Source organism: Ptychodera flava, chromosome 20 (genome assembly GCF_041260155.1).
Source record: "Ptychodera flava strain L36383 chromosome 20, AS_Pfla_20210202, whole genome shotgun sequence".
Classification (NCBI taxonomy): domain Eukaryota; kingdom Metazoa; phylum Hemichordata; class Enteropneusta; family Ptychoderidae; genus Ptychodera; species Ptychodera flava.
Window position 1 is genome coordinate 880,847 of NC_091947.1, and position 18,735 is coordinate 899,581.

An 18,735-nucleotide genomic window follows, 5' to 3' on the forward strand; every position below is an offset into this window, starting at 1 on the left:
CTTAACCGGTGATTTCGTACTGAAAAGAAAGTGACCTTTTCCGAATTTGCTCAATATTTTACCAACTTGAATATATATATATATATATATATATATATATATATATATATATATATATATATATATATATATATATATATATATATATATATATATATATACGAAGTATGCGGTTCGACTTGTCCGATACAAAGTGCTCAATACAAAAGTAGAGCGAGATATATAAGGGATGCTGGAGAATTGATTTTACAATTTCATCTCTACAACGTTGTTTCGTGAGTCGCGAAACTCACTCATCAGGAGACTAGACTGGATTGTTTAGCTTTCCAGTCTAGTCTAGTCTCCTGATGAGTGAGTTTCGCGACTCACGAAACAATGTTGTAGAGATGACATTGTAAAATCAATTCTCCAGCATCCCTTTTATATATATATATATATATATATATATATATATATATATATATATATATATATATATATATATATATATATATATATATATATATATATATATATAACCGAACCCAAATCACAAATCATAAGATATTCATAGGTGAGGCTGGTCTTATCTTTTCGCAACAGCTTCATCGATTCCGACTGCCCACAATCATAACACGTTGCGTGTATAACATCAAAGCTAAACAATCCAGGTGCCGCCAACTGGTAAATTTCGTCAGTTTTACAAAAATCACCACAAAACATGTTTTGAGGGTTATATACCGATTTTACATATTTTTGACCTTGACAAAATCTTTGAGGTAAAAGTAGAGCTGTTTGTAAATGCCCTCCCACTTAATTATGATGCCCACTCTCCTCCAGTATCCAGTATGGTCTGAACGCTCCCCACGACTATTCAAGCTCCCCGCTGCCCTCTCCCCACCACTGAAATTCCCCATTGCCCACTGGATGTGCAAATGCCAACATAAAAACTCCATTTTACGCAAATATGAGCGAATCTTTTGATCAGACATACGTGTGGCAACCAAGATCAACGCAAACCTGTGCAAGCAAAAAACATCATTTCAACCTGTGGACATTGCTCCCCTCTGTGTTAGGCGCTAAATCTTCCATGAAGTTCTATCAACCACTGCATTCCCCTCCCTCTACCTATATTCCAGAAATTTCTCCTCGCTCATTGTAAAAACTGGAAATCTTGCCAATTCACCGCGTTACGGAATAATTTGAAATTTAACCCACCGTACGTAGCGTAATGTAACGTGGCTTTGTCTAGATCTGACAATGAATGCATTTGATAAATGAGTAGTATTTCGCATTTTACACGACTGTCTTTTGTTTTCTGTTTTTCATTGTCATCATCGTTTGAACTATGACGGGCCACAGCGGAAATCATTCAAGACTACGACCTTACTGCCCTATTCTCATATCAATAACCAAAGTTTTTTTTCAGATTTCAAATGGTATTTTTATTATGTATGAATTTTATCATTGTTATTTGTGCGAATCAAATAAATAATAAATGAATAAATAAATAACTAACAAACAAATAAATAAATAAAGTAAACGATGCTACTTATCACTAAAGACATGTTTATCTTCGAAAGATTCTTCAAATTTTGAGGCATACGCTTAATGGAACAATTTGTTGGATGAAACAAGATCCAGTTGTGTAACTCAGGCTTAAGTAAAATTGATGAGATCGACGAGGAAAAACAGCGTCAGGTTTCAAAAATATAGAGTTTTATTACTAAACACTTCGATGACAAACGTTTCGATCCTGCACAGAGGATCTTCATCAGGGATCTAAAAAGAGCAAAATAACAGTGGAAAATAAAACAGAAACGTGAAAACTGTTACAAAAGACGAGTCATAAAATCGTTGGGATAAAAATCAGGCTAAAAAGGGAGTGTTCGAAATTACGGCCCAAGACGGGTAATTTTTCATCGGCGATGAAAAAAATTCAGTCTTATAAGTCCGGTGGTAGGAAACTTTAATAAGTAAAAATGAACTAAATGACAGCCATGGATCAGTCTTGACGGACGTCTCACGTCTTCGATGTCAAATAAATGAAAAAAAATACTAAATTGTAAACCGTTTCCTGTGAGGACATACTGCTTGTTTTCATACTTTTAAAGCATTGAACTCTCGGTGTCGTACAAATTACTCAATGTACATCGTGTGACTTCGATGGACCTTTGATAATGGCCCTCGTTGCAAAGTCGTCGGTTTCTCAGTTTCTGTTCCCTGTTGTCCGCCAATTACTATTATGCTGGGTCGGTTTTGGCGGGGATAGGGCATCTAAACAGAAGACACAATTAAGTTACGACAAAAAGGGAGTCAACTAGCAATATGATAACACACAACAAAACGAAAGAGTATAATATTGCCCCATTGTTGAATATTGATTTCAGCTGGCCATGAAACCGGCGCGTGTTATGTTTGCCACTCTGGAACATTGGAGTTATGTTACTGATTACAGGGGCATCTGAGAATCATAGTTTAGGCAGTCAAAAAGATGTCATGACAATGCATGCAGTAAAGTACACACAGGGCGCTTGCAGGAAGGATGTCTTCATGGTATCGGAATAACGAAAAATTTGTTGAAAACAATTTATTATTGTGATCAGTGAGGTGGTGAAAGATAACATAGAGCAAGACACAGGAAGCAATGTACACCTAAATTATGGCAAATGGTCCTACTGGCATATCAAGGGATGAGGTCTCAAATACTTCTTCGTTTTTTTGAAAAAGATAAATTTATCCCAACAAAGGAGCAAATAAAACAAATGGTGAGGTCTCTCCTTTTACGCCATGAATTGGAAAGCGCCCTCCGACGAAAAATTCACACATTTTACGCTTGCATGTACCACACAATCGTACTTGTGCATGCAAATGTGTGTGAATTTTCCCCAAGGAGCATAGGGGCAGTTCACATGTCAGGTCCCAGGGGCGGGCGGGTAAAGGGGTGCCTTGGTCTCAGCACAGATTTTTTGTTGCTATTGTTTATTTTATTTTAATACGTTGGAGTAGTTACTGCCATTAGAGGTTTATACTATCAACCTAAAGTGTCTTGGTCTTATAGAACTAGTTTTCTAGAGATTTCTAGTTAAAGTTGTTCTCTTCACTGCATGCATAGTGTCATGTATTTGTCATGTGATAATCTTACGATGTCATTTTATCACATATGTGATCGGCTAATGCGCCATAAGATAAACGACAAACGAAAAAAGTATAATATATAACATAACGTACAACATTTAAAAATTATCGCGATAAAGTCCTTGACGCCAGGGCTGTTAACATTCATAATTCGTAAGCGCTGGTGTTTTTACCTTCTCTTTCCTTGTCAAATAAACTGTTCTTCTTCCCATGTACTGTTTCTGTTTTCCTGAATTGGAACAGGCGCCACATAGAAAATTAGGGACACAGTCATTTGTTAAGTTCGATAACTTAAACCGACGAGAATTTAGGGAATGATAAGATATTTATAAATATAAGACTGGGCATATTTCTGACCTGATTCCACCGATGAAAGTTCGTCGTGGTTTATCGTGCTGACGTCATCACACGGAAACAACTATAACAAAAATGTCACTAGAGTCGTCGTTTCTTGGAATTGGCATTTCCGTTATGGAAACGTACAATACGTTGATACGTAGATATTTTTTAGTTTCACGGCTTTTGAGAAATCAAATCAGGGCTCGTCATAGGCATGGTAAGTCTAAAGACGTCAAAACATGAGCTACTCGTAAGTGACGGTAAATGTGATCATTTCTTGGGAGTTGTCGGAGGATTCCCATTTGATCGGATTCTCATTGATAGTGTTGTCTATAAGAAATACTAGTTCAATTACCCAGCAATTAGCAAATCAGGAAACGCTATATCGTAGATAAATTTCCTAATCGTCAAATTTGTAACGTCTTTTATGCCATATAAGAACATGGTACCTGGACTAACTTAAACTACTTGTGGACTTGAAGATCAAGTCGCTGGCAGGAGCACTTCATCCATCGATATTAGCAGTCTGTTAGAATCGTATCATTACTAGTCTTTTCCCCTCGGATAAGATATTTGTTTTCGAAAAAAGATACATTTGTGTATCGGATGGCGAAAGACGTCATGCAATTAGGTATGTAGTTACTTTTACGCACGGTATCGTTTTTCCATAATTAATATCGAAATTCTACTGATCTTATCGACAGTGATTCTGGTATCCGTAGAATTAATTGTAATATAGCTATTGTCACTGGTATATTATCGAATCTAACTGTCACAATAACATCGGTGGCTTGTTCATTGATTGATACAAACATCAGAGGGGCAAGCTGAAATGGCCCAATAACTGAATTAAAACTGGTCAAAAAAAAATTCTGAAAAAATGGCAAAGTCAACACCTGTTGCTTACGTACTGTTCATCCGACGTGGCGCGTAATTAAATTTTACTGAAATTTGTAAATGTTGATTATTAGATTAGAATAATGCATCCTATGGTATACTGAAATCGTTTGATGTCAGTGCATTTAGCTCTACGATGAGGCTACACTGAAGAGCACACATTTCACTTTGCTATATGTATATCCCTTAATTTTATGAATCAGTCAACATTCGTCAATATAAATATAGGTAACATCATCACCGTTTGAAAAATGCTGTAGTGTGCATCTCGGTGGTGTTGGTATCGGACGTAACAACGTAATCACTTAAAGTGAACAGGTTGCGTGGCTTTGACATGGATTTTTTCTGTAGTTTTGACATTTCTGTTGACACACGCGGTATGGATAGCTAGCGCAGCCTCTCTAGCGAGGCAAAGGACCGATTTCTATGCATCTACAACTGAGAAATTATCAACAACCCAAAGTGAGCCACGGACCAAGGAGATGTCCCGCGGACGAAGAGGGCGCCGTGCAAGATTCTGGATCAGTTGTTGGTCATGTCAACAGGATGGGCGAATTGACGGACGCTTCACTCACTACTACAGATCTGATAACTGTTAGGGAAAACCCTACTTCGGAACCTTCTTCGTTGGCAACGGGGAATGAGAACCCTGCCCTTGAACTACACAAACAACTTCTTCTCCTAGAATTGGATGTTCTTCAAATGAAGATTAACCAAATTTATCGAAAGTTCGTAAGTCTTTCTTTAAGATTTCATGTACGTGATGTGCTGTAAAACGCTGGAGGGATGGATAAATTGTTAAAAAGTATCTGAAGTGTTACCAGTGGAGTTTTAATTTCAAGACTTTGAAGCTGAGAAAAAAATGTGGCGGTACAGAAAAAAATGTGTAGCCTGCTAACGCTGAGAAAAATCTTGGAAGGCAAAAATTATTTGCATATTCTTGTTCTAACTACCTCAAAGATCCACTGATATGTCCTTACACATCATACTATTGGAAGTTCATTGTCAAGCAGTATTATGTATATGGCCATGCCTGCATCATACTACCGAAGTATATTCGTATAGTTCATATAGAACATGTGTCTGTAGCTAGCTTTATGAGTTTGTGAGGTTACGTTCAAGGGTTTTGCGATTGCAGATTGCGGTAAAAGTGTTCGCTCTTAATGGGTGGTTGGTATTAGTTTTCTAGTATTGACGTGAAAGGGTAATTTTTTAGGCTTGTGGGGATAATTTATTCTGTTTGTCAGTGAGCAATAAAAAAAAAAACAGCGCTGGCGAACAGGTAGCAGGGTTCCCCTCAAATGTTCATTTTGTTCAAACTACCCCACAACAAACAGCCTTTACATATTAAAAATTAGTAAGTTTAATTTCCTGTAATTAAATGGTTAGCTACCCCTCAGACTCTTTCAGTCTAGCTTCTATCTCGTTGACATGTTTCCCAAAGTGCATTTTGAATCTATGGAAACCAACGGAAAGACGTTGGAATTCCTACGAAGCCATGTATAAGGGGCAGTGGCGTCTTTCCATTCCTTCGTTTAACATAGTAAAGCGCCCTCTATAATTTCCATTTTCACGCTCGAGCCGTTATATTAGAGCCATGGACTGAACGTATTTCTCTCGTTTCGTATCTTGTTTATTTGTATATTGCGTATATATGAAAAAGTTCACTGAAAATTCCACAACTGTATTGAATAATGTCAGGGTATGATTGTAGAAGTTGGCGGAGAAAGTTTGGCGAGACGTCAAATGACCATTTTGGCTTTGAAAGTGGGAGTGACCTTCGACAGTCACATTTCAGAATTGTCGTTCAATTGGGTTCATCAGAGTTTTTTGCACTTTAACGTGCTCACTGAAAGTTAAAGGGATAAATATGTACCGCCATTTAAAGTTGCGGTTATGGTTTATTATTAACGAATTAACACCTTTTTACACAAAGTTCTTACTGTTGAGTCTAATCTAAGTGTTCTCCTCTGTGAATCCCGATCGACTGGTTGTCCATCTTTGCAGAAAATGTTATTATAACTTCAATCACACGATCATTTGCAAAACCCAATTACTTTGTGAGAAATTCTAGGGGACTCAGATTCAAAATTCTGATTTCACTCAAAACACTATTTTTATATCTTCTCGAAAGAGTTTCTTAAGTTTGCTCTTTCTGCCTTTTCGTGCTCAGAAAATCGAGTGTCGGGACCCACTGCTGACTGATGAAGGCGACAATCGGATGGAGTTGAATTACATCGAGGCATTGGACATGCCGATTCCATTATCACGTCATAGATCGCTAACCAAAGTAAGTGTGAAGACTGATCAATGACTTGGTCGGTAAAGACTAAAATATGCGTGTCCGGTCACGCGACCTATCGTATTCAAGATCCCTAACCCTAAACTTCCCATCTTTTCATCACTGATGATTTTGCCAACTTTTGATTTTTATTGATAGACCGCAGCCCATTAAAATTAAAAAAAAATACAATAGTTCCCGTACGACCTATTTCCTGCAGTCATGTTGACAGAAATACGCATGTTTTTGGCCTCAGAGTGTATTGCATGATGGATATATCCCTTGAACTATGCAGTGTTTAATTGAAGTTGAAATAGATACATTGCGTTGAAAACTATACTATTGTTTGAAATTCAGATAAATTCGCACAACCTGTTTGCAAGTCAAGAATGCAATACTTTGAGGTGTTCCTGGTGCATTTTGATTTAATCGGTACCAACATGAATTTAGGGTTAAGTGAGGCAATCGAGGACTAAACCTCCAGAATTTCTGCCTTTTTGCTCAAGCGCACTGTTGGTACTCGTTTTTGATATTTTACAACTCCTTATTTAGTACTAGTCACCCAAAGGTAAAAATATCAAGTCTGGGGATTAAACTTTTATGCACGTCTTAGAATGAATGATAGGCTCCTATGAGTAATCCTATCGGAGATCCCCTTGTGTCGTTTAAGTTGTTTTTCGAGTTTTATCGATCGTTCTATAACTCTTACTCCTGTTTGTTTTTAAAAGAGTAACTTTACTCTGACTTATTTTGCATTTTTTTGATCTTCAGGGGAGATATGAACTTCTTCATCACCGTCGAAGTTTACGATGGTTCCAGCAATTCTTTGGTGTGATCAACACCAACCGCACTCATGGCTTGACGGATACCTGTGCAAGTTTTCCAGGAATACGGTACTTCCTCGAACGCGCAATTCTAAAAATTAACTTAATGGTAAGTTCATTGTTTTTGCATTTTTACCATATCGCACATAATTTTTCGCACCAAAGGGAAGGAATTTCAGCTATGGAGTCGGCAGTCACGCTCTAATACTACCGAGAAAAAACATAACAAGCAGTCTTTACTGCTAACTAGATTTCAAGCACAAACTTTCCTTCCCTTAAAACAATAAAACAAACTCGGAAAACATGGATTGCAGAGAATTCGAAGGTGTTCTTGACTATTTTGTTCACTTTTACAGAATTCAATATATTCATAATGCGGTACTCAATATCCGACTAACTGAATGAAGCGCGACGTCAAAAATAACAAAAGTGACTCAAATACCATGAATGCGATCGCATTCGGAAAACTTCAACAATTTACCATGACCACAAGCAAAAGCGCCGCCTATGGTCAGTCTTGTGATATGTCAAATTCTCAATACTAAACATTCTCTCTTCTTTCGATGTAGTTATTCTTGAGAGGTTTTGCAAAAAATGCTGCCGACGACACTGTTCAGAGCCTTAGTTTCCAACCAGATGAGGTGAATGTTACCGTGGTAGATAAGGTTTTCAAGCAATTTTCAGTCTACATTACGAATTGCAAGATCGGCATCGCAAGACTTCCTCTGAACAGGACGGTTGTGGCTGATGATATTGAATCAATCAGTACAGCCGCTGAAGAACTAGTTATACCTACAAGACCGATGAGCAACACCAATACCTTCTCAACGTCAAACACGGCGACAGACGGGAGTGTGGAAGGCATCGTTTTGGAGCCAACAAATGTTCGCTCTCAGAGGAACACTGGAGTTGAGGTCTCGAGAACTGTTCCTGATGGTCATTATTACACAGATGACATTGCACTTTCTTGCGATACGTTTGATATTTCAATTGTGGCTGACTTGTGAGACAGAACAAAAGCGTTATCTCGATTGGATATATTTTCCTGACTGAGACGCATTTCAGTTGATGTGCTCTTTCCTTTATATATCTATTAGATAAGTTGTATGTTTATTGAATAGCTTTTGAACTTGACACTTTCTTGGTGTTCATTCTGCAGCTTCAGGCTCATCGATACCATGTCGACTCCTACAACCACATGAGCGCAAACAGCGTTTACCGATGATATTCGTTAGATGTCCAATCGTCCGCACTGACTGAAAAGAGGCTATCGCATTTGTCCGCCTTTGTATCCCGTATATGACGATGGTTGTGGAATGTTTGATATTGTATCAACATATAAAGAAATGACAATTTACCCTTTGTGAATAATTCATTCCTGCATATTGATCTGTCCTTAAATTTACATTCCTGATTTCCTGAGATAAATTGTAACTATATTAGTTTTGCTCTTAGACTATTAAACACACATTGTATCATTATTCAAAAGCTCAAAGTGATATTATCAAGCTTTCTCCTACTTGTGTATGAGGGTTTCCATACTTCCTCACTGAACCGTATTGCGCTCAGCGTTAAAGTTGTGTGTTCGGGCGCACGTTGCCTCCTGAGCTTGTATATAGTTCACGGAGAAACCAGAAATTCTGAAATTTGTCATTTTCGTCCCGTTTGTTAGTGAGCCGGTGAACTTGGGAAAAGATACAGAATTTGGCTTTCTTGAAAATTCCGCACCGATACTAATTTGCTACTTCAATGTCACGTGCGAAAGGACCATCACGCATCAGTCAAAAAAAATAAAAACTGAATCTTCTTTGCGCAAAAGCATGCACACTTAGGGGCAACATCAAAAGTTCAATGAAGGATAAAAAACAATTCTTTTAGTTTGGGGTGGGGGTGGGGGTTGACCTAAAAAAGTTTCTATCCTACAAATCGATTTAAGGTAAAAATTGCCAGGGGAATGAATATTTTGAAAAAATAGAGCAGAAATGCACACTTTCGTGTTGAAGCCAGCGGCCAGCGGGGGGAGTTGTTTTAACACGGTGCAGAGCTGCATCTGGCCTAGTTAGTGTAAACAATGCAGGCTGTTGGCTTCTGTTGCACCATAGACGGTAGTTTCTCTACTGTCTATGGTTGCACTCGGAATTTATAATTGTATTTTGCTACATTTCTGGTGCACGTGTAGTCCGCCTGAATGGAGCAGTGTGAACTGAGTTGTTACAACCACCAGGACAGTTGAGATAGTTTTTATGCCTCTGGAAGGAGAAACCTGGACTTTATTGTTGTTGTTCTTGTTCATTCATTGATAAACTTCAAGTTTGTTGTTAGTATGTTGTATTTACATTGGATGAAACACAAAGTGTGTTCCCAATCTTAAGCCCCACTAGCTGTATCTTTTAGCATTATTTTTATGATTTTACTTTCAAACTAAAATAAGTTGGTGACAATGTAGTCATTTAGGTCTGTGTACACACTTATTATTAACTACCTGCCGGGGCTATATATGCAATTTTGAACAAGATAAAGATTACACTGCGATTAAATGTTCGCCCAAACATTAAATCACAGCCCCATGCAGAAAAGCTAAAACCCTTGATACTATGCATATCTGCACTGAAATCTTCATATAAACTGCACAGAGTAGTCCAATGTAATGCATAGGGGTGAATGTTTTCAACTGTGACACTGTATGTTCTGATTCCTTTTTAATATTACCATTTTTTGAAAATGCCAGGAAATCAAAATGACCGTTACAATTTTAATTTACATGTCAAATGTTTCTGAAAGGAATGGTTTCCTAATGTAGTAAAAGTTCATATCTCTTCAGAGGTAGATTTCAGAAAGGAGAGAATAGGTAGATAATTTGAGGTCAACAAATTTCAAGAGTTACAGCAAGTGGGGCTTTAACGATGCATTACTTTATTTCACCCCTAAATTGACTGATCCTTAGCTTCGCTTTACATAGAAAGAGCCTGGCAACAGGTTCAATATAAGTCATTAAGTTTCTAGGGGGGTGGGGGGGGGGGTTCGGGGAAACTAAGGGAATTAAGTTTTTTATCCTACATTGAACTTTTGACGTCACCCCTTAGTGGTGTTGTTTGTTGCTTACCTATATATCCCGCAATTGCGTTGGTGGGAGGGCATCATGCGTCCGTGTGAGAAAAAAAACCCAGCCAACTCAGAGTTTCGCTGCTGGTAGGTTTTAAATCTGAGGACAGTTAACAAAGTATCATGAGCCATTAGATCTTTGAAGGATACAGAAAGTCTGCCTAAGACTGGAAAGTGGTGATTTTTGACGAAAAGTAAAAGCTGAAGACTGACCAAAAAGTGGGTAAATTTAGGGGAAATTACAATAGTATACAGATTGCCAGAAAACGGAAAAAAGTAATTTGCCAAAATTCGAACTTTCGAAAGCTATCAGTTCAGTGATTCAGACGAAAGCAGTTTCGACTAGATAGAAATTTGAGATTTATATATGAACATTTCACCCTCTTTTATCATTTTGCCCACATCATAAATTTCGGAAATTGCCGTTTGGCAAGAACTCAGAAGAAGAGTGGTTTTATGGGAAATGGTCATGACCATTAATTCATTTTCGCGATGGTTTCATTGATCATGTCTAAAACCGGGGTCGAATATGTGCATGGTCACCCATTCATTCAGTATCTTTCGACATGTCAAACAATACAAGTAGTATCTCACATCAAGCAAAATTCATGAAAAAATGGCCGACTTTGTCCCTTTAAAGGTATACTGTCACCTGTTCCAATTTTGCCACAGTTACCATAGAAAATCTAACCAATCACAAGCGCCCTCACATGGGCATTTTGAATACCAAGGAACGCCCCTATGACCATATATGGGCATATTTGGATTACAGGTGACTGTATACCCTTAATACCCACCAACAATCTCAAAAGTATTTCAAGTACACACTGTCCACAGTACAATAAATTACCCACAATTCTCTTTGATTTGCATCCATGAAGGTTACTTTTCTAAAAACTTTTTCAGTTCTGCATGTAAGCACTAATGTTCAGCATCAGAATAATTGTTAAATAATATCCAGTAAAAGTACGTTTAGAAATTTCAGCAAAAGTTTCAAAATAACCATTAAACAACCATGGAGTCATGTTCTGTAGGTATTACAAATGCCATACTTTTTAGGCGGCAAGTTATGACGAACTGAAGGGGTCATTCTCTGAGAAAACTTAGAATGCAAATTTCTTTTGTCATTTCCATTGGAAAAAATCCTTTTGTTTCAAAAACAGATGCAACTGGTCTCCCTACTTTCCATCACATTATTCTGTATGGCTGAAGACACAATCAGTGGAAAATTTTACAAAAATGCTATCTCCTCTCTCAATCTTGCATAATTTTCAAATCATTTGAAATGAGAATTGAGAAGAATGGTGTTCTTAAAAGTACGTTTTCAGAATTTTTACAACTAGTCTATGAATTTGTTTACACATGGGAGACCTGGTACTGGTAGACTTATCTGGGGAATCTCTGAGGATACAAATCGCAATGAATTATGAGAAATTTACAGTACTGTGCCGTCATAATAATTTTGAAGTCACCTTTTTCCCAATATTAATGCATTCCATCCGCAGAGGTGGTGGCTGTATATGGACATGTCAATGTTCAAAGGTCAACCTATCCATGGCGGGATTGACCTTTTGATGATCCGCATAGTCACACGCTACCCCGCCCGCGCCACAGTTTAATAGCTGCGTTTCCACAGCTAGATAGCTACCACCCCTCGGAGTTCAAGTTTCTGGTTGTAATAGAATCGCCGAGGCCGGTGTTGGTGATTGTCATTGACTCTATTTGACCTCTTTCATCCTTTCATCGGCTGCGCACGTCCGACATCCTCGCAGACAGTCATCTACAATACACTAAGGGATGGACCATTAGATCTTGGGAGGGGGGGGTGGTCACAATGAAATTGTGAAAATTTTTTTTTTACTATTGTAAATTTCTGAATTTTTTTTTTTCCAATTGAGATTAGCTGTGCAAATTTTTTTTTTCAGAGTAAATTTTCAGATTTATAATTTTTTTTTTAGTTCGTCGCTGTCTGAAGATAAGAGGGCAAAGATGTGGTGCCAAGCACCACAAGCGGCCACGAAGCGGTCACGGCGGGGGGGGGGGGGGGGGGGGAGGTCAGGAGAGGGGTGTCCCCTTGCTGCTGTTGGAGCTTTTGAAATATAGAGATTAAAATGGTGTTATTTGGTGGCACTTGGGGAGTACTTTTGCGGGGGAGGTCAGGAGGGGGTGTCCCCCTCCTGCCGTTGGAGCTTTTGAAAAATAGAGATTATAATGGTGTTATTTGGTGGCACTTGGGGAGTATTTTTGCGGGGGGAGGTCAGGAGGGGGGTGTCCCCCCTCCTGCTGTTGGAGCTTTTGAAAAATAGAGATTATAATGGTGTTATTTGGTGGCACTGGGGAGTATTTTTGGGGGGGGAGGTCAGGAGGGGGGTGTCCCCCCTCCTGCCGTTGGAGCTTTTGAAAAATAGAGATTATAATGGTGTTATTTGGTGGCACTTGGGGAGTATTTTTGCGGGGGGAGGTCAGGAGGGGGGTGTCCCCCCTCCTGCTGTTGGAGCTTTTGAAAAATAGAGATAAAAATGGTGTTATTTGGTTTACTATTTTGGTTTCCTGGCTTCCCTTTCTACTGCGTGGTGAAATGCCTACATTCACCCCACCAAACATCATGCATATCTCATGATTTACAATTAATTTTGACAAGCTGAGAAGCTAAAATAAGCTAAATAATATAGTTAAAATTGCATATTTGTGTTTTTAGAGCAATTGATGCACTTTTTTGATCAAAGAAACATCTATTTCTCTGTAGCAGCATGTCCAAATTGATTGGATGTGTATAGATGTGTTGAAATTTCAATATTTGTCTGAAAGGGCTTGTCCAATTTCTTTGAAATTTGCTACACAAAACGATTATTCATGCAGATTTATTCAGTATTTGCTATCGAGAAACTTCCAAAGTTCAACCCTTTTGTGTGTTTTTGTGTTGGGATTTGTTGGATAGATGGCATTCTACGTACGGTAGTGTATATGTTGAATGTTAAAACATGTGTTGCTGTTGTTTTTTGAGGCTGTTTTTTGAGAAAAAAAGAATTGAAAATGCCTTTTTAAAAGCAAAATAACACATAATGACTTGATATGTTGTTTTATCATTATTGACGTGTTTCTACTTGTTCACCCATTCTTGCATTCATCATTGCAATAAAATGCTGTGAAAAAAATGAAACTGATGTAGCCTGCATCTGTTTACCTTGATCTTAAAAGGCAAATACAACTTTCTGTCTTGACAACCATACCATAGTTTCAATGTTTTACCTAGTGTACCTGCTTGGTTTGTACGCAGGAAACAAGTAGAAAACAGGCTCTATAATTTCATAATTTTCAAGTGATCAGAATACAAAAGTCCTGAAAAGCTAAGATAATCACAACTTCCAGTATAAGGGATACAGTCACTCTAAATGTATAAATTACAATGAAAAATGTGCCTGGAGGATGTACTAAAAAATACAGAAAGTTGCTTTCAGTCGGTAAAATCTAAAAAAAATTCAAAATTTTAAAGACTTTTGCAGATTTTTTTTTTACGCCTTTGTCTTCCGATTTATTTTTTTTTTATTTTGCAAACTAGTTTGAAGATTTTTTTTTTCCTAACTTTTTGCTCTGAAAATTTTTTTTTTTCTGTTTTGACCACCCCCCCTCCCAAGATCTAATGGTCCGTCCCTAATGTCAAAATGGACAAAGCTGTTATCTTGCTTTTATGTCCGACCGATAGGGACGAATCTTACGCCTCATTGATAGAGGCACTACCTCAGAGGGTTCTGGATGCTTTCAATTTTCGTGTGGCGAACCGCGGAGAATGGCGCGATGGGCTGGACCTCGTTAAGTACGTGAAGGCGTGTGAAGATATTGTAGAAAGAGAAAACATTGACCAAGTTATTTGTTTCACCGATGTTGGTGCCTCCGTAAAAGCCGCCCTAGTCGACAAGTACTCCCACTTGCGGGGACCGTCGATTGAATCCGTGGGCCTAGCCATCCACAAGTACTATACCCGTCAACAGTTAGAATCTCCTGAAGTTTCATTGAAGCACACAGTTGTCGATGTTGATACCATCCCTGAAGGTCACTTGTCTGATGTTTTGGACATTGTTGGCATGCCGGCTTTCTTCAAACCCTGCACTGGAACGGCATCGTTTGGGGTCAGCGAAATCAAGACTCTACGCGATCTTTATGAGCAGATAACCCAATGCCGCAATGTCAGCGGCAACCAACACCTTTTTGAGCCTTTCTTTTGCCGATACTTGAACTTGAGAGACTACCCCTTATTTGCCCATAACTGTGCAATTATCGAAGAGCTAGTGAAAGGCGCAAAGACTCTGACAGTGGACGGTTTTGTCTTCAACAGACAGATACTCCACAGGGCCATATTCGAAAACGTGTATTGGAAAAGTCACCCTTCGGCGTTTATGGGTGTTGTGTACCCTCCGTCCAGCGACGTCAGTGGTGAGACGGAGACGCGTCTTTGGAACGTGTTTGACCTTGTGGTCGGTAAAGCCGTAGAGAAAGGCTTTGACAATCAGTTCATCGACGTGGAAGTATTTCTGAAACCGAATGGAGATGTTAAGTCATGGAGGTCAACCCTCGAATGTTTTCCCAGGCGATACCACTGTACAGGATGTGCCTAGAAGATGGTGATCCACTGGTAGTTACCCTGGACAGCAACGTCGGGAAGCAGCCGAAAACCTGCTCTTGGAACGGTTACCATGGCATTAATGGCTACGTCATCACATTCGGCTCAGGAAAGTGGAAGAACTGTTTGATTTTGAAGAAGCAAGGAAAATGCCGGGGATGTTTTACCACGCCTTTCCCCTGGAGATGTGATTGGTTTATCAGGAGCTGAAGGGTGTAATCTTGCGTTTGTAAATATCAGAGAGAAATGTCGTAAAGGTATGTGTTTGTCACCATTCAATTTCTCATGTCATTTTTGTAGTTCGATTATCAAATTACCTATCGTACTATCGTCGGAAGAACGAGGCCCCACGCCAATATGAAAATGGCGCAAACTGTGATTCATTAACACATTTTTTCAATACAAAACTAGCTGTACCTGTGCATTTATTTGGGTTTGACATTTGATATGAATTTACTACACTAGAATACGGTGATAGGGAAGGCATTTGTGTACGAGAAATTTAATTTGGAATGTCGCCCAATTTTTTTTCACTGTACATTATTATCTATGGCTCAATGGTGTATGTTTGTAAATTCAATCCACTAGAATAGGGTAATTAGAAGTGCTTAGGTGTGCAACAAATGTGGTACTGAAATTTCGTCAAAAGATATCCGTATGTTATACAAATGAGTCTCGTGGGCTAACTAAAAAAAAATCAATTTCAAACTAGTATATTTGTTAAGGTAGTATGCACCTCGAAAGTGAAAGACTTAAACTTTTGCTCTAACTTTCCTCAAGGAATCTTTCAATCATTCTCTTTCAAAATCAAGAATAAAAATAGGGGGTCACCGTGCAAATTTTGGTACTAGAGAAACAAATTATCCAAGATTTACCGATATTAGAAATTCAAAATGGCCGCCATCCCTGTGTTAACTCTATGGAGAAAAATAAAAATTTTCGAATTTCGAAAAACTAAGCCGGTGAAAAGTTTTCTATCACCAAGAGCTTTAAAATGAACCCCCACATGTGGTATATCAGAAGAGAATTGTAAAAGTTTGAGAGTCCGAATGTCTGTCCCCGAGGTGCGTTCTACCTTAAATTGACTAGTTTGTGTCAATGCCTTTCAGTAGCCCACTGTCTACCTCTTCTGTACATTAACAGTCATTTCTCACATTTTACGGACAGCACTATAGTATTCACAAGATTTATCGGTATGATGATTTGCATTGAGTGAAAAGACGGAGGCCCCCTCTTGGCACTGGAATTTTCAAGGCCTTCCCCCTAAATAACCATTTTTTCATGGCCTCCTAAATTTTCTCTTTCCCCTGCCATAGTCAGTATTAGCGAGATTCGTTAATTGAACTCGTTCTCTGCGTACGCAACAATGGATATATGATAATTAGATTGGAGTGGAATAATCTCAGTTACAAGGCGAAACGAATGTGTTGCGTAATTAGGGTCAATGACCTGTTTACTCAGATTGCTTTAAATGGTCTTGTCTGCCACGTGCACCCATCTTTGAAGTTTCCTTACTTCACACAGTTTTCTACATTTTATTTTATAGATATGCTGAAGCGATACCTAGACGTCTGCAAGAAGTTACTGAAGAAAAAAGAGTACAGTCCTAATCTGACTGTCGAATTGAATTTATGAATCAATGGGCGATAGCAGTTGGAATTCCAGGCAAAACCGTCGACTCTGCTTCCGTGCTTATGGCCTTCGCCCCGCAAATAGGACCCGTGGCTAAAGGCGGCCATGTGAAAATCGAACTTATCTCGAGGATAAAAAATATCTTTTTTGACGTTATTTCGAATGGCAGCCAGCGGTAGAAATGGGACAGGGAACGGTGAAAATAGAATATAGCGTTTTGCCGCACTCTGCTATCGACAATAATAATTATGCTTATTTCGAAATCATACATTGTCAGTGAAAATAGGAAATAGAAATACTGAGGGGTAAATTTCAGTATTCACTTGATTTAGCATACGTACAAGTACCAGAAAATCAATAAAAAATTAAGTTTAATTTCCAAAATTAACCTATCGAAATGTTACTGCTGTAAACAGGTGAGATTTGCCACAGATTGATTTTCGACCAAAATGTTTGCATCTTGTGTTAATTACTTTTTAAATTTCATGTTGAATTTTTAACCATTCTTTGTAACAATTTTAAACTTTAATCAACAGTTGTTAAAATATCAGGAACATCACCCAGGGCTCGAAATTATCGGTAGTCCCGTGTCCACAGCTACCAAAACCCATGAAATTGTAGCCCACACTGACTACCAAAGTCTAGGACATGATATTACTTAATGGGCGAGATGACCGACGCTCATACAGTCAACCCAGCCGGACGCAGAAAGGCCAGACTATGACTTTGTTAAGCAAATTAAAAGCAACAGTGCAGTCGAATTTATTATGACAAACTTTCAATAAAGTATTATCTGAACTGATGTACTTGGATGACAGGCTCGGAAATGATCGCCAATGAATATTTATTGTCATAGTTATTTAAGGTTCCAAGACAAGAAATTGACCATTTTAAACTAACAATTCTCTAGTGCTTAATAAGCTCAGAACCCTCAATGTACCAATGACATTAAACACAAAGTTATTCAAACTGCAAAGAAAAAGCTGTCGGGCCATCCAAAATTACGCTTTCCGAAGTGTACGAGATCATCCCATGATACAACCCTTGGCAGGGCCTGTACAAGCAGAATTTCTGTCTGTATCAAGTAGCCTTGATCAACACTAAAATAGTCACAGGTGTAGTGTACTATGGTGGAGAAATATAGTCAAAATTGCCACGAAAGTGTTAGGAACATGAGTGTACAAAGTTGTCATACATCCTGAAATTCATAGCCAACTATTTTAGCCATGTTATGTTTACACGTGCTGAGTTAAAAATCGTTGTCATCGCGAACATCAAAACTTGCATATAAGTTCAGCGTATGTGTGAATAGGTCGACAAACTTTGAGGCGTCACCGTTGTCCACTACACATGCTACATCGCATGTACCGTTCTCCTAAAGCTATGATCTGCAGGTATTGATGTCAAATGACAAGAAAATTCACTTCCTGGATAGAATCATGAAAAATAAATCTTTCATTGTTTAGATATAAATAAAATATCCTTTACAAAAAACCTCTTCACTCATGCTTGGGCTATCAGACCTTGTCACTGGGCTACCAACTTCAGAAAATGGTAGCCCAATGGGACTACCAGGCAAAAAAGTTCATTTCGAGCCCTGATCACCGACTCAAGCCCCCACTCAATAGTTTATATGACTGTTGATTAGCTGGACTTATAAACTCTAGACATGGAGATAATTCATTTCCCCCTATTTTTTCACATTACTGTATAATAAAATTATAAAAAAAAACATACCATTTCATTTAAAGTTTGAGAAAAAATTTAATGTAGTCAAAATATTATAAGTTTAGGGGTTATCATACTAATATCTGGTGTAAGCTGTTAATTGATTAGTATCACTGCAGCTGCCTTTCAGGTTAATATTCAGTAGATCATGTCAGATTTTACATAAATAATCAGAGTTCGCGTTTACGCAAAAATCG

The 18,735-nt window shown here is 38.4% G+C and overlaps 1 protein-coding gene across 1 annotated transcript; it reads left to right on the forward strand.

The window, feature by feature from the left end:
• Positions 1 to 14,217: 14,217 nt before the first annotated feature.
• LOC139119710 (uncharacterized) lies at positions 14,218 to 18,298 on the forward strand. Its single transcript, XM_070683571.1, has 2 exons — positions 14,218 to 15,435; positions 16,725 to 18,298. Exon 1 carries the CDS (start codon positions 14,223 to 14,225, stop codon positions 15,171 to 15,173), a length of 951 nt encoding a protein of 316 aa, XP_070539672.1. The 5' UTR covers positions 14,218 to 14,222; the 3' UTR covers positions 15,174 to 15,435; positions 16,725 to 18,298.
• The last annotated feature ends 437 nt before the right edge of the window (positions 18,299 to 18,735 follow it).